This window comes from Xenopus tropicalis, chromosome 7 (assembly GCF_000004195.4).
Source record: "Xenopus tropicalis strain Nigerian chromosome 7, UCB_Xtro_10.0, whole genome shotgun sequence".
Classification (NCBI taxonomy): Eukaryota; Metazoa; Chordata; class Amphibia; order Anura; family Pipidae; genus Xenopus; species Xenopus tropicalis.
In genome coordinates, this window is record NC_030683.2 from 132211856 (window position 1) to 132238854 (window position 26999).

The 26999-nt window shown below is 54.0% G+C and overlaps 1 protein-coding gene across 11 annotated transcripts in view; it reads right to left on the minus strand.

Annotated features, from left to right (window-relative positions):
- Nucleotides 1–26999, minus strand: part of hspg2 (heparan sulfate proteoglycan 2) — a 142111-nt gene that overhangs the window by 29489 nt on the left and 85623 nt on the right. For 8 of the 11 annotated variants that reach the window (XM_031906770.1, XM_031906766.1, XM_031906772.1 and 5 more), the window contains 26 exons: nt 26864–26977; nt 26311–26438; nt 25972–26058; nt 25576–25634; nt 25291–25458; nt 24978–25088; nt 23464–23564; nt 23163–23343; nt 17839–17898; nt 14361–14483; nt 13700–13849; nt 13427–13569; nt 12805–12882; nt 11897–12032; nt 11498–11649; nt 11247–11385; nt 10894–11045; nt 10625–10763; nt 10384–10535; nt 10081–10219; nt 9383–9534; nt 9129–9258; nt 8892–9046; nt 8656–8785; nt 8420–8574; nt 8082–8220 (listed from right to left, as the gene is read on the minus strand). In XM_031906770.1, coding sequence (XP_031762630.1) covers nt 8082–8220; nt 8420–8574; nt 8656–8785; nt 8892–9046; nt 9129–9258; nt 9383–9534; nt 10081–10219; nt 10384–10535; nt 10625–10763; nt 10894–11045; nt 11247–11385; nt 11498–11649; nt 11897–12032; nt 12805–12882; nt 13427–13569; nt 13700–13849; nt 14361–14483; nt 17839–17898; nt 23163–23343; nt 23464–23564; nt 24978–25088; nt 25291–25458; nt 25576–25634; nt 25972–26058; nt 26311–26438; nt 26864–26977 — 3373 coding nt within the window. The remainder of the gene's footprint in view (nt 1–8081; nt 8221–8419; nt 8575–8655; nt 8786–8891; nt 9047–9128; nt 9259–9382; nt 9535–10080; nt 10220–10383; nt 10536–10624; nt 10764–10893; nt 11046–11246; nt 11386–11497; nt 11650–11896; nt 12033–12804; nt 12883–13426; nt 13570–13699; nt 13850–14360; nt 14484–17838; nt 17899–23162; nt 23344–23463; nt 23565–24977; nt 25089–25290; nt 25459–25575; nt 25635–25971; nt 26059–26310; nt 26439–26863; nt 26978–26999) is intronic. The other 3 variants (XM_031906771.1, XM_031906775.1, XM_031906768.1) reach the window with 2 other exon arrangements.

Below are 26999 nucleotides of genomic sequence, written 5' to 3' on the forward strand. Positions count from 1 at the left end.
TTAGGGCTAGGGTTAGGGTTGGGGCTAGGGTTAGGGTTGGGGCTAGGGTTGGGGCTAGGGTTGGGGATAGGGTTGGGGCTAGGGTTAGGGCTAGGGTTGGGGCTAGGGTTGGGGCTAGGGTTGGGGCTAGGGTTGGGGCTAGGGTTAGGGTTGGGGCTAGGGTTAGGGTTGGGGCTAGGGTTAGGGTTGGGGCTAGGGTTAGGGCTAGGGTTAGGGTTGGGGCTAGGGTTAGGGTTGGGGCTAGGGTTAGGGTTGGGGCTAGGGTTGGGGCTAGGGTTAGGGCTAGGGTTAGGGTTGGGGCTAGGGTTGGGGTTAGGGTTGGGGCTAGGGTTAGGGTTGGGGCTAGGGTTGGGGCTAGGGTTAGGGTTGGGGCTAGGGTTGGGGTTAGGGTTGGGGCTAGGGTTAGGGTTGGGGCTAGGGTTGGGGTTAGGGTTGGGGCTAGGGCTAGGGTTGGGGCTAGGGTTAGGGTTGGGGCTAGGGTTGGGGTTAGGGTTGGGGTTAGGGTTGGGGCTAGGGTTAGGGTTGGGGCTAGGGTTAGGGCTAGGGTTAGGGTTGGGGCTAGGGTTGGGGTTAGGGCTGGGGCTAGGGTTAGGGTTGGGGCTAGGGTTGGGGTTAGGGTTGGGGCTAGGGTTAGGGTTGGGGCTAGGGCTAGGGCTAGGGTTAGGGTTGGGGCTAGGGTTAGGGCTAGGGTTAGGGCTAGGGTTAGGGCTAGGGTTAGGGTTGGGGCTAGGGTTGGGGTTGGGGCTAGGGATAGGGTTGGGGCTAGGGATAGGGCTAGGGTTAGGGCTAGGGTTAGGGCTAGGGTTGGGGCTAGGGTTAGGGTTGGGGCTAGGGTTAGGGCTAGGGTTAGGGCTAGGGTTAGGGTTGGGGCTAGGGTTAGGGCTAGGGTTGGGGCTAGGGTTGGGGTTAGGGTTGGGGCTAGGGATAGGGTTGGGGTTAGGGATAGGGTTGGGGCTAGGGTTAGGGTTAGGGCTGGGGTTAGGGTTGGGGCTAGGGTTGGGGTTAGGGTTGGGGCTAGGGTTAGGGCTAGGGTTAGGGCTAGGGTTGGGGCTAGGGTTAGGGATAGGGTTAGGGTTGGGGTTAGGGCTAGGGTTGGGGCTAGGGTTAGGGTTGGGGCTAGGGTTAGGGCTAGGGTTGGGGCTAGGGTTGGGGCTAGGGTTGGGGCTAGGGTTGGGGCTAGGGTTGGGGCTAGGGTTAGGGCTGGGGTTAGGGTTGGGGCTAGGGTTAGGGCTGGGGTTAGGGTTGGGGCTAGGGTTAGGGCTAGGGTTAGGGTTGGGGCTAGGGTTAGGGTTGGGGCTAGGGTTGGGGCTAGGGTTGGGGCTAGGGTTGGGGATAGGGTTGGGGATAGGGTTGGGGCTAGGGTTAGGGTTGGGGCTAGGGTTAGGGCTAGGGTTGGGGCTAGGGTTAGGGTTGGGGCTAGGGTTGGGGTTAGGGTTGGGGCTAGGGTTGGGGCTAGTGTTAGGGCTGGGGTTAGGGCTAGGGTTGGGGCTAGGGTTAGGGCTAGGGTTGGGGCTAGGGTTGGGGCTAGTGTTAGGGCTGGGGTTAGGGTTGGGGCTAGGGTTAGGGCTAGGGTTGGGGCTAGGGTTGGGGCTAGGGTTGGGGCTAGGGTTGGGGCTAGGGTTAGGGCTAGGGTTAGGGCTAGGGTTAGGGCTAGGGTTAGGGCTAGGGTTGGGGCTAGGGTTAGGGCTAGGGTTGGGGCTAGGGTTAGGGTTGGGGCTAGGGTTAGGGATAGGGTTGGGGTTAGGGCTAGGGTTAGGGCTAGGGATAGGGCTAGGGTAAGAGTTAGGGATAGGGTTAGGGCTAGGGTTGGGGCTAGGGTTAGGGATAGGGTTGGGGTTAGGGTTAGGGTTGGGGATAGGGTTAGGGTTAGGGTAAGAGTTAGGGATAGGGTTAGGGCTAGGGTTGGGGCTAGGGTTGGGGCTAGGCTTAGGGCTAGGGTTAGGGTTGGGGTTAGGGTTGGGGCTAGGGTTAGGGCTAGGGTTAGGGCTGGGGTTAGGGTTGGGGTTAGGGTTGGGGCTAGGGTTAGGGCTAGGGTTAGGGCTGGGGTTAGGGTTGGGGCTAGTGTTGGGGCTAGGGTTAGGGCTAGGGTAAGGGTTGGGGCTAGGGTTAGGGTTAGGGCTAGGGTTAGGGTTGGGGCTAGGGTTGGGGCTAGGGTTAGGGCTAGGGTTAGGGCTGGGGTTAGGGTTGGGGCTAGTGTTGGGGCTAGGGTTAGGGCTAGGGTAAGGGTTGGGGCTAGGGTTAGGGTTAGGGTTAGGGTTGGGGCTAGGGTTAGGGCTACGGTTAGGGTTGGGGCTAGGGTTAGGGTTGGGGCTAGGGTTGGGGCTAGTGTTAGGGCTAGGGTTAGGGTTGGGGCTAGGGTTAGGGCTAGGGTTGGGGCTAGGGTTGGGGCTAGGGTTGGGGCTAGGGTTGGGGCTAGGGTTAGGGCTAGGGTTAGGGCTAGGGTTGGGGCTAGGGTTAGGGCTAGGGTTGGGGCTAGGGTTGGGGCTAGTGTTAGGGCTGGGGTTAGGGTTGGGGCTAGGGTTAGGGCTAGGGTTAGGGTTGGGGCTAGGGTTAGGGTTGGGGCTAGGGTTAGGGATAGGGTTGGGGTTAGGGCTAGGGTTAGGGCTAGGGATAGGGCTAGGGTAAGAGTTAGGGATAGGGTTAGGGCTAGGGTTGGGGCTAGGGTTAGGGATAGGGTTGGGGTTAGGGTTAGGGTTGGGGATAGGGTTAGGGTTAGGGTAAGAGTTAGGGATAGGGTTAGGGCTAGGGTTGGGGCTAGGGTTGGGGCTAGGCTTAGGGCTAGGGTTAGGGTTGGGGTTAGGGTTGGGGCTAGGGTTAGGGCTAGGGTTAGGGCTGGGGTTAGGGTTGGGGTTAGGGTTGGGGCTAGGGTTAGGGCTAGGGTTAGGGCTGGGGTTAGGGTTGGGGCTAGTGTTGGGGCTAGGGTTAGGGCTAGGGTAAGGGTTGGGGCTAGGGTTAGGGTTAGGGCTAGGGTTAGGGTTGGGGCTAGGGTTGGGGCTAGGGTTAGGGCTAGGGTTAGGGCTGGGGTTAGGGTTGGGGCTAGTGTTGGGGCTAGGGTTAGGGCTAGGGTAAGGGTTGGGGCTAGGGTTAGGGTTAGGGTTAGGGTTGGGGCTAGGGTTAGGGCTACGGTTAGGGTTGGGGCTAGGGTTAGGGTTGGGGCTAGGGTTAGGGCTAGGGTTAGGGTTAGGGTTGGGGCTAGGGTTGGGGTTAGGGTTGGGGCTAGGGTTAGGGTTGGGGCTAGGGTTAGGGCTAGGGTTGGGGCTAGGGTTAGGGTTGGGGCTAGGGTTGGGGTTAGGGTTGGGGCTAGGGTTAGGGTTGGGGCTAGGGTTAGGGCTAGGGTTGGGGCTAGGGTTAGGGTTGGGGCTAGGGTTGGGGTTAGGGTTGGGGCTAGGGTTAGGGTTGGGGCTAGGGTTAGGGCTAGGGTTAGGGTTGGGGCTAGGGTTGGGGTTAGGGATGGGGCTAGGGTTAGGGTTGGGGCTAGGGTTAGGGCTAGGGTTGGGGTTAGGGTTGGGGCTAGGGTTGGGGCTAGGGTTAGGGCTAGGGTTGGGGCTAGGGTTAGGGTTGGGGCTAGGGTTAGGGCTAGGGTTAGGGCTAGGGTTAGGGCTAGGGTTAGGGTTGGGGCTAGGGTTAGGGCTAGGGTTAGGGTTGGGGCTAGGGTTGGGGTTAGGGTTGGGGCTAGGGATAGGGTTGGGTTAGGGATAGGGCTAGGGTTAGGGCTAGGGATAGGGTTGGGGCTAGGGATAGGGTTGGGGTTAGGGATAGGGCTAGGGTTAGGGCTAGGGATAGGGCTGGGGTTAGGGTTGGGGCTAGGGTTGGGGTTAGGGTTGGGGCTAGGGTTAGGGCTAGGGTTAGGGATAGGGTAAGGGTTAGGGCTAGGGTTGGGGCTAGGGTTAGGGATAGGGTTAGGGTTGGGGTTAGGGCTAGGGTTGGGGCTAGGGTTAGGGTTGGGGCTAGGGTTAGGGCTAGGGTTGGGGCTAGGGTTGGGGCTAGGGTTGGGGCTAGGGTTGGGGCTAGGGTTAGGGCTGGGGTTAGGGTTGGGGCTAGGGTTAGGGCTAGGGTTAGGGTTGGGGCTAGGGTTAGGGCTAGGGTTAGGGCTAGGGTTAGGGTTGGGGCTAGGGTTAGGGTTGGGGCTAGGGTTGGGGCTAGGGTTGGGGCTAGGGTTGGGCTAGGGTTAGGGCTAGGGTTGGGGCTAGGGTTGGGGCTAGGGTTAGGGCTAGGGTTAGGGCTAGGGTTGGGGCTAGGGTTAGGGCTAGGGTTGGGGCTAGGGTTGGGGCTAGTGTTAGGGCTGGGGTTAGGGTTGGGGCTAGGGTTAGGGCTAGGGTTAGGGTTGGGGCTAGGGTTAGGGCTAGGGTTAGGGTTGGGGCTAGGGTTAGGGTTGGGGCTAGGGTTGGGGCTAGGGTTGGGGATAGGGTTGGGGCTAGGGTTAGGGCTAGGGTTGGGGCTAGGGTTGGGGCTAGGGTTGGGGCTAGGGTTGGGGCTAGGTTAGGGTTGGGGCTAGGGTTAGGGTTGGGGCTAGGGTTAGGGTTGGGGCTAGGGTTAGGGCTGGGGTTAGGGTTGGGGCTAGGGTTAGGGCTAGGGTTAGGGTTGGGGCTAGGGTTAGGGCTAGGGTTAGGGTTGGGGCTAGGGTTAGGGTTGGGGCTAGGGTTGGGGCTAGGGTTGGGGCTAGGGTTGGGGCTAGGGTTAGGGCTAGGGTTGGGGCTAGGGTTGGGGCTAGGGTTGGGGCTAGGGTTGGGGCTAGGGTTAGGGTTGGGGCTAGGGTTAGGGTTGGGGCTAGGGTTAGGGTTGGGGCTAGGGTTAGGGCTAGGGTTAGGGTTGGGGCTAGGGTTAGGGTTGGGGCTAGGGTTAGGGTTGGGGCTAGGGTTGGGGCTAGGGTTAGGGCTAGGGTTAGGGTTGGGGCTAGGGTTGGGGTTAGGGTTGGGGCTAGGGTTAGGGTTGGGGCTAGGGTTGGGGCTAGGGTTAGGGTTGGGGCTAGGGTTGGGGTTAGGGTTGGGGCTAGGGTTAGGGTTGGGGCTAGGGTTGGGGTTAGGGTTGGGGCTAGGGTTAGGGTTGGGGCTAGGGTTAGGGTTGGGGCTAGGGTTGGGGTTAGGGTTGGGGTTAGGGTTGGGGCTAGGGTTAGGGTTGGGGCTAGGGTTAGGGCTAGGGTTAGGGTTGGGGCTAGGGTTGGGGTTAGGGTTGGGGCTAGGGTTAGGGTTGGGGCTAGGGTTGGGGTTAGGGTTGGGGCTAGGGTTAGGGTTGGGGCTAGGGTTAGGGCTAGGGTTAGGGTTGGGGCTAGGGTTAGGGCTAGGGTTAGGGCTAGGGTTAGGGCTAGGGTTAGGGTTGGGGCTAGGGTTGGGGTTGGGGCTAGGGATAGGGTTGGGGCTAGGGATAGGGCTAGGGTTAGGGCTAGGGATAGGGTTGGGGCTAGGGTTAGGGATAGGGCTGGGGTTAGGGTTGGGGCTAGGGTTAGGGCTAGGGTTAGGGATAGGGCTAGGGTAAGGGTTAGGGATAGGGTTAGGGCTAGGGTTGGGGTTAGGGATAGGGTTAGGGTTGGGGTTAGGGCTAGGGTTGGGGCTAGGGTTAGGGATAGGGTTAGGGTTGGGGTTAGGGTTGGGGCTAGGGTTAGGGCTAGGGTTGGGGCTAGGGTTAGGGTTGGGGCTAGGGTTGGGGCTGGGGTTAGGGTTGGGGCTAGGGTTAGGGCTAGGGTTAGGGTTGGGGCTAGGGTTAGGGCTAGGGTTAGGGTTGGGGCTAGGGTTAGGGTTGGGGCTAGGGTTAGGGTTGGGGCTAGGGTTAGGGTTGGGGCTAGGGTTGGGGCTAGGGTTGGGGTTAGGGTTGGGGCTAGGGTTGGGCTAGGGTTAGGGCTAGGGTTGGGGCTAGGGTTGGGGCTAGGGTTAGGGCTAGGGTTAGGGCTAGGGTTAGGGCTAGGGTTGGGGCTAGGGTTGGGGCTAGGGTTGGGGCTAGGGTTAGGGCTGGGGTTAGGGTTGGGGCTAGGGTTAGGGCTAGGGTTAGGGTTGGGGCTAGGGTTAGGGCTAGGGTTAGGGTTGGGGCTAGGGTTAGGGTTGGGGCTAGGGTTAGGGTTGGGGCTAGGGTTAGGGCTAGGGTTAGGGTTGGGGATAGGGTTGGGGCTAGGGTTAGGGCTAGGGTTAGGGCTAGGGTTGGGGCTAGGGTTGGGGCTAGGGTTGGGGCTAGGGTTAGGGCTAGGGTTAGGGTTGGGGCTAGGGTTAGGGTTGGGGCTAGGGTTAGGGTTGGGGCTAGGGTTAGGGTTGGGGCTAGTAACATAGTAACATAGTAAGTTGGGTTGAAAAAAGACATACGTCCATCAAGTTCAACCATAATGCCTATATATAACCTGCCTAACTACAAGTTGATCCAGAGGAAGGCAAAAAACCTTAGTGTTAAGGTTGGGGCTAGGGTTAGGGTTGGGGCTAGGGTTAGGGTTGGGGTTAGGGTTAGGGCTAGGGTTAGGGTTAGGGTTGGGGCTAGGGTTGGGGATAGGGTTAGGGTTGGGGCTAGGGTTGGGGCTAGGGTTAGGGTTGGGGCTAGGGTTAGGGCTAGGGTAAGGGTTAGGGTTGGGGCTAGGGTTAGGGTTGGGGCTAGGGTTAGGGTTGGGGCTAGGGTTAGGGTTGGGGCTAGGGTTAGGGCTAGGGTTGGGGTTGGGGTTAGGGCTAGGGTTAGGGATAGGGTTAGGGCTACGGTTAGGGTTGGGGCTAGGGTTAGGGTTGGGGATAGGGTTGGGGCTGGGGTTAGGGCTAGGGTTGGGGCTAGGGTTAGGGTTGGGGTTAGGGCTGGGGTTAGGGTTGGGGTTAGGGTTGGGGTTAGGGCTGGGGTTAGGGTTAGGGATAGGGTTAGGGATAGGGTTAGGGATAGGGTTAGGGCTAGGGTTAGGGCTAGGGTTAGGGCGATGGCGACGGTTAGGGTTAGGGTTGGGGCTAGGGTTGGGGTTAGGGCTAGGGTTGGGGTTAGGGCTAGGGTTAGGGCTAGGGTTGGGGCTAGGGTTAGGGTTGGGGTTAGGGCTAGGGTTGGGGCTAGGGTTGGGGCTAGGGTTAGGGCTAGGGTTAGGGTTGGGGTTAGGGTTGGGGTTAGGGATAGGGTTAGGGATAGGGTTAGGGATAGGGTTAGGGTTAGGGATAGGGTTAGGGATAGGGTTAGGGTTAGGGATAGGGTTAGGGATAGGGATAGGGTTAGGGTTAGGGATAGGGTTAGGGTTAGGGTTAGGGTTAGGGTTAGGGATAGGGTTAGGGATAGGGTTAGGGATAGGGTTAGGGATAGGGTTAGGGATAGGGTTAGGGATAGGGATAGGGATAGGGATAGGGATAGGGTTAGGGTTAGGGTTAGGGATAGGGTTAGGGATAGGGTTAGGGCTGGGGTTAGGGTTAGGGTTAGGGATAGGGTTAGGGATAGGGTTAGGGTTAGGGTTAGGGATAGGGATAGGGATAGGGTTAGGGTTAGGGTTAGGGATAGGGATAGGGATAGGGTTAGGGATAGGGTTAGGGTTAGGGATAGGGTTAGGGATAGGGATAGGGATAGGGATAGGGTTAGGGATAGGGATAGGGTTAGGGATAGGGTTAGGGATAGGGATAGGGATAGGGTTAGGGTTAGGGATAGGGTTAGGGATAGGGTTAGGGTTAGGGTTAGGGATAGGGTTAGGGATAGGGTTAGGGCTGGGGTTAGGGTTAGGGATAGGGTTAGGGATAGGGTTAGGGATAGGGATAGGGATAGGGATAGGGTTAGGGATAGGGTTAGGGTTAGGGTTAGGGTTAGGGATAGGGTTAGGGATAGGGATAGGGTTAGGGTTAGGGATAGGGTTAGGGATAGGGATAGGGATAGGGATAGGGTTAGGGATAGGGATAGGGATAGGGTTAGGGATAGGGATAGGGATAGGGTTAGGGTTAGGGTTAGGGTTAGGGTTAGGGTTAGGGTTAGGGTTAGGGATAGGGATAGGGATAGGGATAGGGATAGGGATAGGGATAGGGATAGGGATAGGGATAGGGCGAGGGTTGTCCAATGAAAGGTTCCCTGACATTTATCTTGTTATCACATTTATAATGTGGAGAGAAAAAGACAGGAACCAAATTGGGAAAGAAGGAAACATGGCTGATCAGACTCACGGTAGGAGGAGGCAGCTCCGGACAGAATGGAGACTGATATAGAGGCCTGTTGTATCCCGGCGCCGGTGTCGTGGCGACAGACGTACTGACCCGAATCAGCTGTGGAGGCTTGTACAATGCGCAGTCGGGATCCCGAGATCTGAAAAGGCAACGTCCATACGCGGCTTTAACATAAATGCATGGGGAGGTCTCCAGGGGCAAAGGGGTGGCTGCCATTGGGGAAGGGGTGGGAATAATCCCCCCAATAAGGAGGAACCAGAGTTCCTAATCCGAGGGGGCCACTAAATTCACTCACAGATCAGTTGGGGTGGGTTCGGGGCTTGGGGCCAAGCTCTTACCTGGTGATTGGAGGAGAAAGAGGCCCCGGGGCGGTGCCAGGAGACCGGCGCTTGCGGCTGGCCCACAACAACGCAGTTCAGATCCAGCGTCTGCCCCTCACTCACCGTGTCGGCCGACTTCTCAATGAGGATTGGGTAAGGGAACTGGTTGGGCACTAAGGGAATTCAACAGAAACAAATAAGGTTTAACTTCCCCTTGAGGGAAATAATGAGCCAACTGGCGTCACCGGGCTCACCTTGCGCGGAACTGTGCACATTGATGGTGACCGAGGCTTCCTGGGACCCGGAGGCGGAGCTTACTCGGCAGATGTAAATCCCGGAGTCAGCAGGGGAGGCTTGGAGGATCCGCATTCGGGAACCGGAGACCTGGAGAGGGAAACACAAAGGAGGCCATTGTCTCACTGTCAGTCTCAGCCAATGGGCACCTCCCGATTGGGCAAATGAAGGCATTTCCCATAGTACTGAGCCCCACCTGGTGGTTGGATGGAAGAGGCAACCCGCCCGACCTGTGCCAGGTAACCACGGCCCCTGGGTGCCCCTCGGCCAGGCAGTTGAGCTCTATCGTCTGCCCCAGTTCCACGGTCTCCGAGGAGGACTCGATCCGAATGGGAGAACCCAGTCCTGTGTCTGAAAGTAGAACCAACTGGGTTAACTGAGCTACTGGGTGGTTCTGTGTGTTACTGGCCAAAGGCTTTACCCTGATACTCACTGAGTGAGGAACCTTCTATAGAAACCATGATGGAGGCCATCTGAACCCCGGCCCCACTCTGTATCCGGCAGATGTATTCCCCAGAATCCCTCGGAGATGCGTGAGTGATCCGAAGCCGCGACCCGGAAACCTACGAAAAGCAAAAGAAGAACTGAAGGAGAACAGAGTTATGGTTGTGCCATGAATTGGATCCAGGAGAAGCTTTTGGTCACATGGTGAGAGCGCTTGTTTCTGCCATAGGGCACAACAAATACCTGGTGATTGGGCGCAAGCGGCTGATCTGGCCGGTACCATGTGACCTCTTGATGTGGCCTGCCTTCTATAACGCAGTTCAGCACAACTGTTTGACCCTCGGCCACGGAGTCCGGCGCTGACTCTATGTTGATAGTTGGGGTGATGAGAGAAGCTGAACAGCAAAAAGACAGAATTGAAGAGGTTATTTGGGGTGTCTTCAGTAGCTTGCCATCCATCATCTTGGCTTCCCAACCCTCATTTTGGCTTGCCAACCATCATCTTGGCTTCCCAACCCTCATCTTGGCTTGCCAACCATCATCTTGGCTTGCCATCCATCATCTTGCTTAGCCATCCATCATCTTGGCTTCCCAACTCTCACCTTGGCTTGCCAACTATCATCTTGGCTTGCCAACCATCATCTTGGCTTGCCATCCATCATCTTGGCTTCCCAACCCTCATCTTGGCTTGCAAACCATCATCTTGGCTTCCCAACCCTCATCTTGGCTTGCCAACCATCATCTTGGCTTGCCATCCATCATCTTGGCTTCCCAACCATCATCTTGGCTTCCCAACCATCATCTTGGCTTCCCAACCCTTATCTTGGCTTGCCAACTATCATCTTGGCTTGCCAACCCTCATCTTGGCTTGTCATCCATCATCTTGGCTTGCCAACCCACAACCTGTTGGGTAACCCTTAACCCCAGAAAATTGAACTTACAGTGACCAGAGCTTGTGCTGTGGGTGATGGTGACCATGATGGAGCCCTGACGGGTGGTGGTTCCAGTGGTGGTCCGACAGATGTATTCACCTGAGTCTGCAACTGAGGCCTGGGTGATCCGTAGCCGTGAACCCAAAACCTGAATAGAGATGAGACCTAATGAGATTGGTTCTAGGAGGATGAAGTGCGAGGGGACTACTTTTCTCAGAAGGTGCCCATTGAAGTAGGTGCCCCTTACCGAAACCTGGTTCCCTGGTAGGCAGGGGAGACCAGGCCATGTTTGTAAAACACAAGAAGATTCACCTGGTGGTTGGGGGAGAGTAGGCGGCCGGCTCTGTGCCACGTGACCACTGCATCAGGCTGTCCGGCAACCACGCAGTTCAACTCAAGGGTCTGTCCTTCTACCACCGATCCTGAAGAAGTTTCGATCCTAACAGCCGGGCCGTTACCCAATGCTAAAAGGGGGCACAAAATGGTAAAGGTTCCGTTCATCTGTGACTCCCAAAATATACATTTTATATACAAACACGAGGAAAGAACTTACGGATACTGGGGCCGGACGCTCGGGTGATGGTGACGAGGATCGAAGCTTTCTGGGTGACGGGGCCGGTGGTCACACGACAGATGTATTCACCAGAATCAGCCACCGAGGCCTGTAGGATCCGCAGCCGGGGCCCAGATACCTGCCAATTGAGCCAATAAACTGCTGTGATTGGAAACCAGAACCCTGGAACCACTGGCCAATGAAATGAGGTGGAACAAGCTCCTCCCTCTACCTGGAGGGCATCATCCCTGACCTTCACCATCACTCACCTGGTGATTTGGGGATAGGGGTTGCCCGGATCTGTGCCACGTCACCACGGCATTGGGGTAGCTGGGAAACAAGCAATTCAGTTCCAAAGTCTGTCCCTCAACCAACGTGTCCGAGGAAGGCTCGATGCGGAGGGCAGGGACGTTTCCTGAGGCTGGGACAGTAGGACATATTTGTTATTGGGGAGGTGGAACTCAGAATGTTCTGCCTACAGGACCATATAAATAGGAAACCCAACAAGATCCATCTCAAAGTGACCCCAGTAAGTTGCCCTAAAGACCCCAATACATAGTTTAGATGGAACAGACAACGCAGAATTGGGCTAAATTGGGGAAAATGCCAAACCAACACTTACGTTGCTGGGGGCCCGAGGAGCGGGTGATGGTGATGATGATGGAGGCCTGTTGGGTGGCTGCACCATTAGTCACGCGGCAGATGTATTCTCCAGAGTCGGCGGTAGATGCCTGCAGGATGCGCAGCTTTGAGCCGTAGGCCTTGGGGGCAATGGAGAAGGGGTAAGTGGTGGGAGAGGACACACTATGGAAGCCACAATCGATGGGGTGGGTTGACTTGCCACCGGCACAGAACCTGTGCAGTTGCACCTACCTGGTGGTTTGGTGAGAGGGGCCGTCCCCCACCCCGGTGCCACGTCACTGTGGCATATGGATTCGCTGAGACGCAGTTTAGTTCCACCAATTGCCCCTCGATGACTGTATCTGATGAGGGTTCGATCCTCAAGGTTGGACCATGGATGGGAGCTTCAAAGAACGAGACAGGAAAACTTCAAGCAACAATAGACCCTTAGCAGCGGCGTAGGCAGCTATGGGCACAAGCAAGTTCCATCAAGCATCACCCCTTGTGTATGGGGCAAGCTGCCTCACTAAGGGGACCTACATTCCTTGGGCTGTTGGGGGTGGGAAGACTAAAGACCACCTGGAGAACCAGCTTGAAGGGCAATCCGAGTATGGTTTGGGGATTAGGTAGCAGGGGGGCAGTTGGACCTACCTCCAATTACAATCACTTCAATTCGGGCTTGTGCCGACCCTGCGGAGCTGGTTCCCACACAGAGGTAGGTGCCACCATCAGCCGCGGATATGGAGGGGATGACTAGAGTAGAAATGTCCGTTCTTTCTGTGCGAGCCTGAAACGACATTGGGAAACTCGGTAAATCAATTGGCCCCAAAGCAAATCCATCAAGTCCCTGTGGCTTCTCTACGGTCTGTACCCATGGCAACCAAGTGCTGCATATAAGGTAGGTGGGGCTTATTTAGGTAGGTGGCCTTCTGCCTTCTTCTATCTGCCCCCTAGTAATAAAACTGCCAACAAGGGTAATTTATACTGGCCAGATGGCAACCCAAATAAAGGTGCCTGGGACCTACATGCACCCATCTACACTAGTGCCCACTGGGGCAATTACTCTGGAATTCTGGGAAATATTAGGAAAGGAAGAACCAGGTTCCACCCATTGCTTTTCTGAAACCACTGACCCTATACTATGAAACCCATTGTACTACCCACAATGCATTGCTTCAAGAGGTCCATTCCTTGTCATTATCCTAAAGCTTTGCTGTGGGCTCTCAGTTGGTTGGCGCTACCCAGAGCCTGTAGGGTGTGTGGGTTCCACTCCTCGCCTCTACCCAGAATCCTTTCTGGTTTAATCCCCCCCATCTAGGTACATGTGAGGAGTAGGTTGGAGGTTGGAAGAGTTGGGTTTTGGAAGCCGCCATCTTACTCCCAGGCCAAACCCTCAACGTGGTGTAGCTGGAGTAATAATGCTGTGGGGGCATTACAATGGAGGGCATGATGGAGTCATTGGGGGCATGATGGAGCCATTCAGGGCATGATGGAGTCATTCGGGGCATGATGGAGTCATTGGGGGCAAGGCACGCCCAATGGGAGGGCAGATAGGGTACCTGCAGCTCCTGAGCCCGTCTCTTTATTGCTTCCCAACTGCTGCTCCGAAAGTGAAGGAAACCGAAAGTGGAAAGCGCCTGTGAGAGAGATGGGGGGGCAAGCGGGGGGCAAGAGAATGGAGAAGGGGGTGAAGGAGAAGGAAAGGCACAGAGGAAAAGCACCAACGAGCAGGAGAAAGAGAAGAACAGTGAGCCAATCAGACGAGAGGAAGGCAGTGGTGGGACAAGTGATGTGAGCAGAAGTATCTGCTGAGAGTGACAAGTGGGACATCTGGGGGGGGTGTCCAGTGTTGAGGGTCTCCTAGAGTTGGCCGTTGAGTGTTCTTTTAATCCTTTAGTCTTCTTAGTGAGGTTTGGGTCTAAGCCCCTGACTGAACCTGGTTTCCATCATAGTGACCCCCCCAAACCCTACCCTGCTCACTCATTCCCAGCCCTTACCTGCGGGGGCAGGCTTCCTCCCTCCAGAAGATGGTGTTGAGGGTCTCCTAGAGTTGGCCATTGATTGTTCTCTTAATCCTTTAGTCTTCTTAGTTAGGTTTGGGTCACAGCCCCATGACTGAACCTGGTTTCCATCATAGTGACCCCCCAAACCCTACCCTGCTCACTCATTCCCAGCCCTTACCTGCGGGGGCAGGCTTCCTCCCTCCTTCCTCCAGGAGATGGTGGCCGCGGGGGTCCCTCCGGCCCTGCAGTACAGTCGCACTGTGTCGCCTTCCCTCACTTCCGTCCTTTCGGGGCTCACTTGCACCTCCGGCAAACTCCCACCTGCACAGAACCAGCAACCAATCAGCATCAGCCTTTACTCTCATGGCGACCGAATGACTGGCTGTGATAGGTCAGTGCTTGGTTGGACCTGGGTTAGTAAATACATGATCTCCCCCACCGCTCTACTCACTGTGCACTCGAAGGTCGACCCGGGCAAAGTGCTGCCCCGCGCTGTTATGTACCCGGCAGGTATATTGCCCCTCGTCTGAGGGCTCCACGGAGTGGAAGCGCAGGACCCCCCCTTGGACGACGGCTCTAGGAGAAAGTCCTCCATTCGGTCCTGCCAATGAGAGAAGCTCTAAGAATAACAAGGTTCTGTTTGCCATGGGGGTATCTAAGGTGTCACATGGGTGGGGCAATTGGACATCTTGCCCTATGAAGGGGCAAACTCTGAAATTATTTGGGTCCACTTGGGATGAACTTGGGCTCATTTGCATTAACCCTATAGAACCCCCTAAGTTCCTACCTGAGCATATGGTTCTGGCTCACTGTACTACCTGCTCCAGGACTGTTCTCTTCCCTATGGTCAGACAAGGGGGCGGAGCTAAGTTCAAACAGGTCTAACTACATTTCCTCATTACAGTTACCTCTATGGGGCAATGAAGTTTTTTCATTGAGCAAATTTATCTTTAAAAGGGAAGAAAAAAGCACAGCGGGATCACTGGGCTGAAGAGCTGACACTCACCGACAGCGGAAGCCTCCATGGAAGCAGTGAAATGAACAGAATGCCAATTTTATTACAATTATTTCTGCTCATTAATTAAATCATTATCGCTGATTAATCTCGTTACCTGTCCATTCCACCGCGGGTGTCGGGGTCCCGGTTGCCGTGCAACGGAATTCTGCCGTTTGACCCCTTTGGACTGTCAGCTGTCTGGGTTCCGCGGCCGCGTTGGGGGAGGTGGCGGTTCCAGCTGGGGTAAGGTAGAGAAGGGGTTACACCATAATGTATAGAGTGACCCCCAATGGGGCGGGGCTAGGGACTGCAGAACTCCTCCCCTTGGCTCAACGGGCCCAATGGTAACACAATGCAGGAAAATATAAGCAAATAAGCACAGGCTGGGGGTGTATGTTCTCCTGTACTGATTGGCATTGGGGGCACCAATCATTGGCAGAGCTGCAAGGAGCACCCAATTAGCTGCCCTGTATATTATAGAATATTAATATAAGATATTTCCCCTTGGGGACCCCAAGCCCCCAGGGCCCCCGCCAACAGGTAAAATGAGAAAAAAATGCCCCTCGCACACAGCCAGAGTATCCAAAAACTCCTCCCATGATCCCCAAACTCCACCCACTTCACAACAAGCCCCTCCCCCCTCATTGCATAAGAAACACATCCATCTAAGAGTCCCCCCCCCCCCCCGCCATGGAGCCCCAGACTCCGATACCCACTGTACCCATTGCCGACCTGTTGTGAACTACAAGTTCCACCACCTACAGGCCCTCAGGGAATGCTGGGATTTGTAGTGCATTATAAAATGGCGCTGAGGCCTCCTGCTATTGGTTATTCTACAGATATTGCTGTCTCTTCCTGTGCTGCCAAACTACATCTCCCAGCACCCCCTGCTGGCACTGAGAGACATCACACTCGCAGGAACCGCTCCACTCATTTCTGGGGTGCAGATATCGAACCCCCAAACCCTGTGCCAAATGCGGCAAACAATGCGATATTCTCTCCAACTGCAGCGGCCACCAAGTTGGGAAATTGCCCCTCCCTGCGAGGGGGGCACCATATATTGGGTGCAGCCAGTACCCATGGGCACAACATGCATAGGGACCCCTCGCCCCTAAGCACTGACCCTCATGCCACAAGATTGGTGCAACAGGGAAAGTGGCGCAGCCGTCGCAGGAAAACTGCATAGGGCGTATAATGCAATGCAGCCCCCATTTATTATTATTATGTGTTTAGTAACTGAGCCCTGTATTGTCTGTGCCACAAGCCCCAGGCTGATACCCCACAGGGGCAACATGTCCTACTATCTATCTATTATGTACTGGGGGGGATAGGGTTAAATCTTCATACAATATTTCATGCAATGGAAACTGCTGGATTAAACCCGGGTGCAACTGAGCTCTGATTCTCTGTACTTCCTGCTCCTGGGCTGCTCTCTTTCCCATGGTCAGACAGGAACCTCCCCCCTGGGTAAGTGAATCCAATCTCCCCCCAGTACTTACCCAGGTACAGAGCTCTGATTCTCTGTACTTCCTGCTCCTGGGCTGCTCTCTTTCCCATGGTCAGGCAGGAACCCCCCCTGGGTAAGTGAATCCAATCTCCCCCCAGTACTTACCCAGGTACAGAGCTCTGATTCTCTGTACTTCCTGCCCCTGGGCTGCTCTCTTTCCCATGGTCAGACAGGAACCTCCCCCTGGGTAAGTGAATCCAATCTCCCCCCAGTACTTACCCAGGTACAGAGCTCTGATTCTCTGTACTTCCTGCTCCTGGGCTGCTCTCTTTCCCATGGTCAGACAGGAACCTCCCCCTGGGTAAGTGAATCCAATCTCCCCCCAGTACTTACCCAGGTACAGAGCTCTGATTCTCTGTACTTCCTGGGCTGCTCTCTTTCCCATGGTCAGGCAGGAACCTCCCCCCGGGTAAGTGAATCCAATCTCCCCCCAGTACTTACCCAGGTACAGAGCTCTGATTCTCTGTACTTCCTGCTCCTGGGCTGCTCTCTTTCCCATGGTCAGGCAGGAACCCCCCCCTGGGTAAGTGAATCCAATCTCCCCCCAGTACTTACCCAGGTACAGAGCTCTGATTCTCTGTACTTCCTGCTCCTGGGCTGCTCTCTTTCCCATGGTCAGGCAGGAACCCCCCCTGGGTAAGTGAATCCAATCTCCCCCTAGTACTTACCCAGGTACAGAGCTCTGATTTTCTGTACTTCCTGCTCCTGGGCTGCTCTCTTTCCCATGGTCAGGCAGGAACCCCCCCCTGGGTAAGTGAATCCAATCTCCCCCCAGTACTTACCCAGGTACAGAGCTCTGATTCTCTGTACTTCCTGCTCCTGGGCTGCTCTCTTTCCCATGGTCAGGCAGGAACCTCCCCCTGGGTAAGTGAATCCAATCTCCCCCCAGTACTTACCCAGGTACAGAGCTCTGATTCTCTGTACTTCCTGCTCCTGGGCTGCTCTCTTTCCCATGGTCAGACAGGAACCTCCCCCCTGGGTAAGTGAATCCAATCTCCCCCCAGTACTTACCCAGGTACAGAGCTCTGATTCTCTGTACTTCCTGCTCCTAGGCTGCTCTCTTTCCCATGGTCAGACAGGAACCTCCCCCCCACCCTGGGTAAGTGAATCCAATCTCCCCCCAGTACTTACCCAGGTACAGAGCTCTGATTCTCTGTACTTCCTGCTCCTGGGCTGCTCTCTTTCCCATGGTCAGACAGGAACCTCCCCCCTGGGTAAGTGAATCCAATCTCCCCCCAGTACTTACCCAGGTACAGAGCTCTGATTCTCTGTACTTCCTGCTCCTGGGCTGCTCTCTTTCCCATGGTCAGGCAGGAACCCCCCCCCCTGGGTAAGTGAATCCAATCTCCCCCCAGTACTTACCCAGGTACAGAGCTCTGATTCTCTGTACTTCCTGCTCCTGGGCTGCTCTCTTTCCCATGGTCAGACAGGAACCCCCCCCCTGGGTAAGTGAATCCAATCTCCCCCCAGTACTTTCCCAGGTACAGAGCTCTGATTCTCTGTACTTCCTGCTCCTGGGCTGCTCTCTTTCCCATGGTCAGACAGGAACCCCCCTCCCTGGGTAAGTGAATCCAATCTCCCCCCAGTACTTACCCAGGTACAGAGCTCTGATTCTCTGTACTTCCTGCTCCTGGGCTGCTCTCTTTCCCACCTCCTGCCCATGGGAAGGAGAGCAGCCCAGGAGCAGGAAGTACAGGGAATGGGTAAGTACTAGTGGAGAATAGATTCTGGTCTAATCCCAGGGTTTCTCTGACATCTAAATGCCACTAGAATGTAGGTAAGTGGGCATTGCATGGCGCTGGAAGGGTTAGTTAACCATTTGAGCTCAGTATGAATATCAGCCAATGGGCAGTGAGTGTGGGATGGGTTAGTTTCCATTTGCCCACAGTATGAATGTTGGGCAGTGGGCACAGTAGGGCAATGCAGGGCACTAGGATGGACATGGTCAGGTCCAACCCCTTCATGCTAGAGGCGGCCTGTGGGTGGGGTTACAAGGCGTAAGGGGAGGGGCAGATGGAAGATGCAGTTTGATTGACATGCAGTAACCACGATGCGTAACGGGCATCACCACTGCGTGCCAACTTACACGGCCGGTGTCCTTCCATGGTTTCATAGGGTCCATAAAACATCTGGGTCTGGGAAGAGTCTGTGGACAAATCACATTGGAATATTTCATAATTAGCTCAAAAGCCCCGGAGGGGGCCCCCTGCTGGCCGGGAATGGGCACTGCACTGGGGGCACCTCCCTGTCTGGTAAAATGGCGTCAGGGTAACTTTATTACCGACCCGGTGGGTGATCCCCCACCAGAACCGCTTCTGGACTGACCCCCTTGGGTGATGGCCCAGTAGCCAATCCGAGGCCCCAATCAGTAACAAAGGCCTGACTGGGTCACATGACTGGGAGAAAGCTGATTGGCCCATTGGTACCAGGAAGTATCTGTTGGGTACAAAGGGCGGATATATTGGTCATATCTGTACAGTACGGCGAGTCTGTGGGTTCATCTCTCAGATCCGTGACGCTGAGACCCCCCAAAACCCCCCATCAAAAAAAAGCTCAGTCCCAGGACTAAGAAACGAGATTTTATTCGAGTTCTGACCGCGTAGCCAAGGGCGGCACCGTATATACACACCGATAAATACATCACTAGGTCATATTATATATATATATCACACTAATAGGGGCAAATGGTGGGGAATGGGGGTCCCTGAATGTTCCCCCAGATCCTACAGATTCCAGACTTGGTTCCTAATGCAGAACTTTGCTGCCACTCCGTATGCCCCCCCCATATAAGCAAATGAATGATATTGGGGTACAGTGGGTGCCAGGGGAGAGTGGGGCATTAGTGCCAGTCTGGATGGGGCATTGCTCCTTCTGCCCCACTCGGCTCATTTCACAGTTTGAGGTACAGAATGAGGTAGAGAAGCTGCTCGTTGGGCAGAATGGGCCAACGATTCGTTATGGTTTCTTCCTGTTCCACTAAAATCCCTTCCCCTCTGAGGCCTTTGGGGCATTTAATTGTATTGCCTTCAGTGGGGGGCAGGGACCGATAGTGTCTGGGTAAGGGTGGGGGTGCCTGGAGAGATAAGGAGACTATACAGGGACACGGCCCTGCCCAACACTCATTATTTGGGCAAATTGTGCCGGATCTTGCCCTACTGTCTCCATCTTGCCCTACTGTCCCCATCTTGCCCTACTGTCTCCATCTTGCCCTACTGTCTCCATCTTGCCCTACTGTCGCCATCTTGCCCTACTGTCCCCATCTTGCCCTACTGTCTCCATCTTGCCCTACTGTCTCCATCTTGTCCTACTGTCTCCATCTTGCCCTACTGTCTCCATCTTGCCCTACTGTCCCCATCTTGCCCTACTGTCGCCATCTTGCCCTACTGTCGCCATCTTGCCCTACTGTCTCCATCTTGCCCTACTGTCCCCATCTTGCCCTACTGTCTCCATCTTGCCCTACTGTCTCCATCTTGCCCTACTGTCGCCATCTTGCCCTACTGTCGCCATCTTGCCCTACTGTCCCCATCTTGCCCTACTGTCTCCATCTTGCCCTACTGTCTCCATCTTGTCCTACTGTCTCCATCTTGCCCTACTGTCCCCATCTTGCCCTACTGTCGCCATCTTGCCCTACTGTCTCCATCTTGCCCTACTGTCGCCATCTTGCCCTACTGTCTCCATCTTGCCCTACTGTCGCCATCTTGCCCTACTGTCCCCATCTTGCCCTACTGTCTCCATCTTGCCCTACTGTCTCCATCTTGTCCTACTGTCTCCATCTTGCCCTACTGTCTCCATCTTGCCCTACTGTCCCCATCTTGCCCTACTGTCGCCATCTTGCCCTACTGTCCCCATCTTGCCCTACTGTCTCCATCTTGCCCTACTGTCTCCATCTTGTCCTACTGTCTCCATCTTGCCCTACTGTCTCCATCTTGCCCTACTGTCCCCATCTTGCCCTACTGTCGCCATCTTGCCCTACTGTCTCCATCTTGCCCTACTGTCGCCATCTTGCCCTACTGTCTCCATCTTGCCCTACTGTCCCCATCTTGCCCTACTGTCTCCATCTTGCCCTACTGTCTCCATCTTGCCCTACTGTCTCCATCTTGCCCTACTGTCTCCATCTTGCCCTACTGTCTCCATCTTGCCCTACTGTCTCCATCTTGCCCTACTGTCTCCATCTTGCCCTACTGTCTCCATCTTGCCCTACTGTCTCCATCTTGCCCTACTGTCTCCATCTTGCCCTACTGTCTCCATCTTGCCCTACTGTCTCCATCTTGCCCTACTGTCTCCATCTTGCCCTACTGTCGCCATCTTGCCCTACTGTCTCCATCTTGCCCTACTGTCTCCATCTTGCCCTACTGTCCCCATCTTGCCCTACTGTCCCCATCTTGCCCTACTGTCTCCATCTTGCCCTACTGTCCCCATCTTGCCCTACTGTCTCCATCTTGCCCTACTGTCCCCATCTTGCCCTACTGTCGCCATCTTGCCCTACTGTCTCCATCTTGCCCTACTGTCTCCATCTTGCCCTACTGTCTCCATCTTGCCCTACTGTCGCCATCTTGCCCAACCCTCTGTCTCACACACTCCCTATTGGACGGTACTGCTCGGGCCCCACGTCAGGTTTGATCCCAACTCGGCCGCCCTGTTTCCAGTTCCCCAGACAACAGTAGAAAACACATTGAATTAAAACCCGCGCACCCCAGGGAGTAACCCCCAGTGTCATTTCCACAGGATATTTCAGTAAAATGAAGAATCACTTGGTTCTCCTGATGCAGTTGGTCTCTGCCCCCCGGGGGGGGAGACTCGGGGCACATTTGGGGCCTTCATTCCTATCTCTGTGTCGGTTCCCAGTTACGGTCCATGGATATTTGGTTCCAAGATAAATGTTCATTCCGGGCAGAAGAAGTTCCAGGTCCTTGGTTGGAATTATCTCTTCCTGAGGGCAAATTCCTTCCAACGCCGAGACATCTCCTGGGATCGGCCAATCGCTTTCCTTGCCCAATCAGGTTGTTCCTGTGTTGGGTGCAATCCCATCCATCCAAGTCTCCCGCTCACCAACCACCCAAGAGAGGAGGAACCAGGAATTTCTTACGTTCTCAGAAGAGCAATTATACAATAAGTTGTGTATATCTCCCCTTTAAATGCCAAACCAGCCAATCAGATTCATTGGTCATTTGGTTCCTGAGAACGTATGAAAGTGAGAAGAAAGAATCTGTGACTCCCAGTCAGATAGAGATTCCCGGCACCCGAGGGGTTACGGTCACAAAGTCACCAATGAAAAGTCACCACAGTGGGAGGAGCTGAAAGACGAGGGCTATGGGGGGGGGGGCTAGTCGGGGGCAATGCCCTGTGTCCTGGGCAAGGAGGTGGTTAAGGACACACCCATGGGGCAAAAGAGGGGCAAGTGTGTCGCCGCTTGTGATCAGGGAGCGGAACCTGCGGGATACGTTGGCGCGAGGCTGCATTCCCCATGTACAGACGCAAGCGCCCCAACCCCAACACCCCAGCACCCCAAAACTACTGTCTTTTCCATTGTATCTGTCTCACTGAATTATTAACAGGATTCCCCTGTACTAAGCACAATTCAGCAGGAACAGCCCCCTAAGTTTGCCCATAGCCTGTACAGAGAGATACCATAAAACTATGGCACATAGGGATTCCCCTGTACTAAGCACAATTCAGCAGGAACAGCCCCCTAAGTTTGCCCATAGCCTGTACAGAGAGATACCATAAAACTATGGCACATAGGGATTCCCCTGTACTAAGCACAATTCAGCAGGAACAGCCCCCTAAGTTTGCCCATAGCCTGTACAGAGAGATACCATAAAACTATGGCACATAGGGATTCCCCTGTACTAAGCACAATTCAGCAGGAACAGCCCCCTAAGTTTGCCCATAGCCTGTACAGAGAGATACCATAAAACTATGGCACATAGGGATTCCCCTGTACTAAGCACAATTCAGCAGGAACAGCCCCCTAAGTTTGCCCATAGCCTGTACAGAGAGATACCATAAAACTATGGCACATAGGGATTCCCCTGTACTAAGCACAATTCAGCAGGAACAGCCCCCTAAGTTTGCCCATAGCCTGTACAGAGAGATACCATAAAACTATGGCACATAGGGATTCCCCTGTACTAAGCACAATTCAGCAGGAACAGCCCCCTAAGTTTGCCCATAGCCTGTACAGAGAGATACCATAAAACTATGGCACATAGGGATTCCCCTGTACTAAGCACAATTCAGCAGGAACAGCCCCCTAAGTTTGCCCATAGCCTGTACAGAGAGATACCATAAAACTATGGCACATAGGGATTCCCCTGTACTAAGCACAATTCAGCAGGAACAGCCCCCTAAGTTTGCCCATAGCCTGTACAGAGAGATACCATAAAACTATGGCACATAGGGATTCCCCTGTACTAAGCACAATTCAGCAGGAACAGCCCCCAAAACCTGTATTTCACAGGACTGTGAGTAATATCAGTTGTTGTTACCCTTTACCCCACCCTGTAGTTACACAAACCCAGCCATTAACCGTATCAGTGCTGCAATCTATCAATTACCCAGACTTTCTTTCAGTGCCCCTGTGACATCACCAAGGGGCGGGGCAGACACACAAGGAAGAAATAAGGAAGAGCCCCTCCCTCATCCGCCCCCTTTTGCGAGACCCCCCAGCCAGGAACATGACCAATCAGTGAAGCCTGAAATGATGATGTCACAGAATGACTTTGATTTGGTTGGTTTAGCAAGGGCCCAGCATTGACACGGCTAAAGGAGCATACAAGGGCCCGTCTGATTGGTCCAAAAGCCAAATGGACGGATATTGTACAAGGGGGCATATGAAACATCCCGTATTTGACCAATTCCTTAGAATATTGACTTATTTCTACTACAGAATAACAGAATAGTCACTACTACATGATGCAGTTGGTCGGTGACCAATAGAAACATACGTTGGCCACCAAGACAAACTGGCCCTTTTGGCATAACCACAAAAGCAAATGGCGGCAGAGCTGAAGCAGCAAACAGCAGGGATTGGCTGGCAGCGGAATCATTTCCCCCCTCCCCCAATAATTTCCCATCATTTGTAAGCGCCCAGGCAGCACAAGCGTCCAATCACGTTTGAGGTTCTTGATTACCCTTCGTGGGGCTTAGGATTGAGTGAGGCAAAGGGACAGGGTCACCCAACGTGCAAAGCACCCAAGCCCCCTGTGGCGGGGGGCATCGGGGTACTGGGCTGGCATGCAGGAGAGGGCACTAAGGGAGTGAGTAAGGGGTGAGTAAGGGGTGAGTAGGGGGTGAGTAAGGGCTGAGTAAGGGGTGAGTAAGGGGTGAGTAAGGGTGAGCGATGAAGCAGCATGCAGGGCAGTTGGGAGCGGAGGATGGAGCGGATTTAATGGCGCAACTTTCACCGACCTTGGACATACAGGGTGGCGTTGCCCTCGTCCATGTCGTACATGTTAGAGCCGGTGCAAACGTAAATGCCGGCGTCTTCCGGCTGCACCCGGCGGATGGTCAGGATGCCATTGAAGTCCATGGCGCGATCCGGGAGCTTCCTGTTGTGCTGCCGAGTCCACACCAGCGTGTAGGCAGGAGACTGGGGGGATCAGAAAGATAAGGACTGGGGTGAGAATCCAATAAACCAGTGGGTACAACAGCAGTGCCCTGACCTACCCACGGGGGGTACATGAACCAACCCAGTGCCCCCAGCTCTTACCTTGCTCTTCGCTGTGCATATGAAGGTGACGTCGGAACCTGGGCGCACGGTCTGTACCCGCTGCTCTTCCACAGTCACAGTGATGGGTTTAGACGGGGCAGCTGTGGGAGGGACACCAGGTTAGAACATTCAACTCAAGACTTGGAGTTCTGTCTGGTCATGGCAGTATCAGTGAGGTCTAGAACCAATTGTTCCACCCTAACGTCTAACTCATCCCTTTACCTCCATGGAGACTGGACAGGAGTTACTGTCAATGACTTTCCACCCAACCAAAGGAAGGAACTTCAGTCACTCCTTTACCTCCATAGACATTGGGCAGGGGCTTTTGGCAATGACTTTCCACCCAACTGAAGAAAAGAACTTCTGTCATTCTTATATCTCCACAGTCAATGGACATGGGCTATTCACACCTTTCTACCCAACCAAAGGAAGGAACTTCAGTCATCCCTTTATATGGACATTGTACATGGGCTGAATTCCTCCCTATACCTCCATAAACACTGGACATGGGCTATTGACACCTTTCTTCCCAACCAAAGGACAGAACTTCAGTCATCCATTGACCTCCATGAACACTAGACCTTGGCTACTGATGGAATTGGCTATTCACAACAACTTTCTACCCAACCAAAGGACGGAGATACAGTCATCCCTTGACCTCCATGAACACAAGACCCTGGCTACTGACGACATGGGCTATTGATGATGACTTTCCATCCAACCAAAGGACGGAGCTGCAGTCACCCCTATACCTCCATAGACACTGGACATGGGCTTCTGATGATGACTTTTAACCCCACCAAAGAAAGGAGCTTCAGTCATCCCTTTATCTACATAGACATTGTACATGGGCTTCTGATGATGACATTTAACCCCACCAAAGGAAGGAGCCTTAGTCATCCCTTTATCTCCATGGACATTGTACATGGGCTTCTGATGATGACTTTTAACCCCACCAAAAAAGGAGCCTTAGTCATCCCTTTATCTCCATGGACATTCTACATGGGCTTCTGATGACTTTTAACCCCACCAAAGAAAGGAGCCTTAGTCCTCCCTTTATCTCCATGGACATTGTACATGACTTTCCACCCAACTGAAGGAAGTAGCTTTAGTCATCACTTTAGCACAGTGAACACTGGACATGGGCTACTGATGATGACTTTTAACCCAACCAAAAGAAGGAGCCTTAGTCCTCCCTTTATCTCCATGGACACTGGATCTTGGCTACTGATGACAATGATGACTTTCCACCCAACCAAGGAAGTATCTTTAGCATAGAGGACATTGGACATGGGCTATTTTCAGTATATTTCCACACAAATAAAGGAAGGAGCTTACATAAACTCTTTACTTCCATGGATATTGGGTATTGACCAAGACTTGATGAAGAAGCCTCAGTCATTAAGAAGGATCTAGAGTCTTCAATCCAAGCTCAGGGGACCCCCAGCTCCCATTAGATATGTTCTTCTGCTCCATGGGAAATTCCTACTCAACCCCCAAAGAAGCCAACTCACCAGAAACTACAATCTCTGCTTTGCTGGTGTTGACAGACTCAGGACTTCGGCAGGTACAGATATAAACTCCCGAATCAGTTGGTTGCACCCTGGAGAAGTGCAGATTCTCCCCTGCAGAAAAGTGTCACAGTTACACCACATGGGTTTGATATGGAAGTTCCACGGCACGTGGGCATAGACTGCTCTAATGCCAGGCACAGGGGGCAATAATCTATAAGACTCATGGGAAATGAATAGTGTCCCCTTTAGCCAGAGACTGAAGGAGACCTGTTGGGTGCTAAATGGGCGAAGTTGTGCCAAGATGGTGTTATACCTTCCCCGACAGCCTTGGCACTTGGAGGTATAGGTCGGCCATCTTCCCGCGTCCAGTAGAAATAGTAAGGAGGGTTCCCGCTCACGTGGCATCGGAGAGTGACCTCTCCACCAGGGGAAAGTGTGGCTTTCTGGGGATGGATCCTCACTATGAGCTTGGAGCGACTGTCTGGATTGGGGAGAAGGAACAGTGGGTTATTCTCCATTAGAAGGTTAATATGCCCCTCCATCACCTGCCCCACAACTCCCAATACCTCCCACCTACAAACAAATAAGGATAACTTACCCTCAGGAACACATTTCTGCCCAGGGATATTGGGGTTTCCTGTATAACCTGGGGCACATCTGTCGGGAACATGAAAAGAAGCCCCGTCAGCTGACTTTGATAAGGACACGCCCACAAAAAGTGACTTGATACCACCTAATATTGCACTCTTGTTGCCTGGGCAAGTGGGGTAACTTTATTTAGGAATCAGTGACTGAAATTAATCGGCTATGGGCAATGGATTCCACAGGGGATCAGCACCTAGTTGTGCTTCAGGATTGTATTAACTTATCCAGCCTGACCATGGGGATGAGAGCAGCCCAGAAGCAGGAAATACAGAGAATGTGCCTGGGTACTTTGGGGGGGGGGGGGGCAACACCCAGAATGTCAACTTGCTGGGGAACCATTCTCACTTACCGCTCACAGTACTGGCCCGTATACCCAGGCTGGCACGCCGTGCATCTGTACCCGCTAGTGCCCAAAATTTCACAGGTCTTGGAAAACCTGAAACAGACGAACAAAAGAAATTAGGCCACGCTCTGCCAGCCTATGAGTGACATGTAGGGCGGAGAGTATAGCCCTTCATCCAGAACATTCAGCTTCGACCAAGCCCCGCCTCCTGTTTGACCGTAGGAAAGAGAACAGCCCAGCAAATACAGAGAATCAGAGCTCTGTAACTGGGGCTTTGGCATCATTAAATACAGTCTCGCCCCTCAGTAAGTATTTGGTATCTGTACTGGTGGAGCATTTACTTACTGGTTGTCCGGGTTAGTCAGTGGGCACGCGCATGGTTGGCAGTCTTCTGGGGTACCGGCTGAGGCATCACCATAGAAACCGGGTGCACATTGGTCGCAGGACTCGCCCACCGTATTGTGTAAACAGTTCTGAGAAAGATCACATGGTCATGGACTAATGTAAATATATATATATATGTTACCGGCCCTTTAAAGAACAATCTGTACTCATTAGCAGGACTGTCACAAGCTACTAAAGAGACAGGGGAATTAAATCTCAATAATTAGAACAATATAATGCAGTATAAGTGGCAAGTATTAGCCACGGCCTGTTTGCCTGGATATGGAAGTTGCCATAATCATTTTTGTTTTTAGCTGCAATTCCCGCTGATAACCACTAGATGGAACCCTAACTCCAACCTCATAGCTTCACTATCACTACACTCAGCCAGTTACAGGAAGTCCCACCCCCTGAAAGAGGGGACCAGGAAAACAGGGCAGGAAGGCAGGGGTAGAATGCAGGTAAGTACTGCAGGTAGGTTTATATTAATACTGTAGGGATGGCAATGACTTACCGAGCAAGCGCCAGTCTCAGGGTGGCAAGACTCCGAGTGCCCATTGCAGTAACATGGCTCGCAGTGACCCAGGTACAGACCCCCTCCTGTGCGGGTGTAGCCGGGGGCACAATCCTATTTGGGAGAACAAATTAAA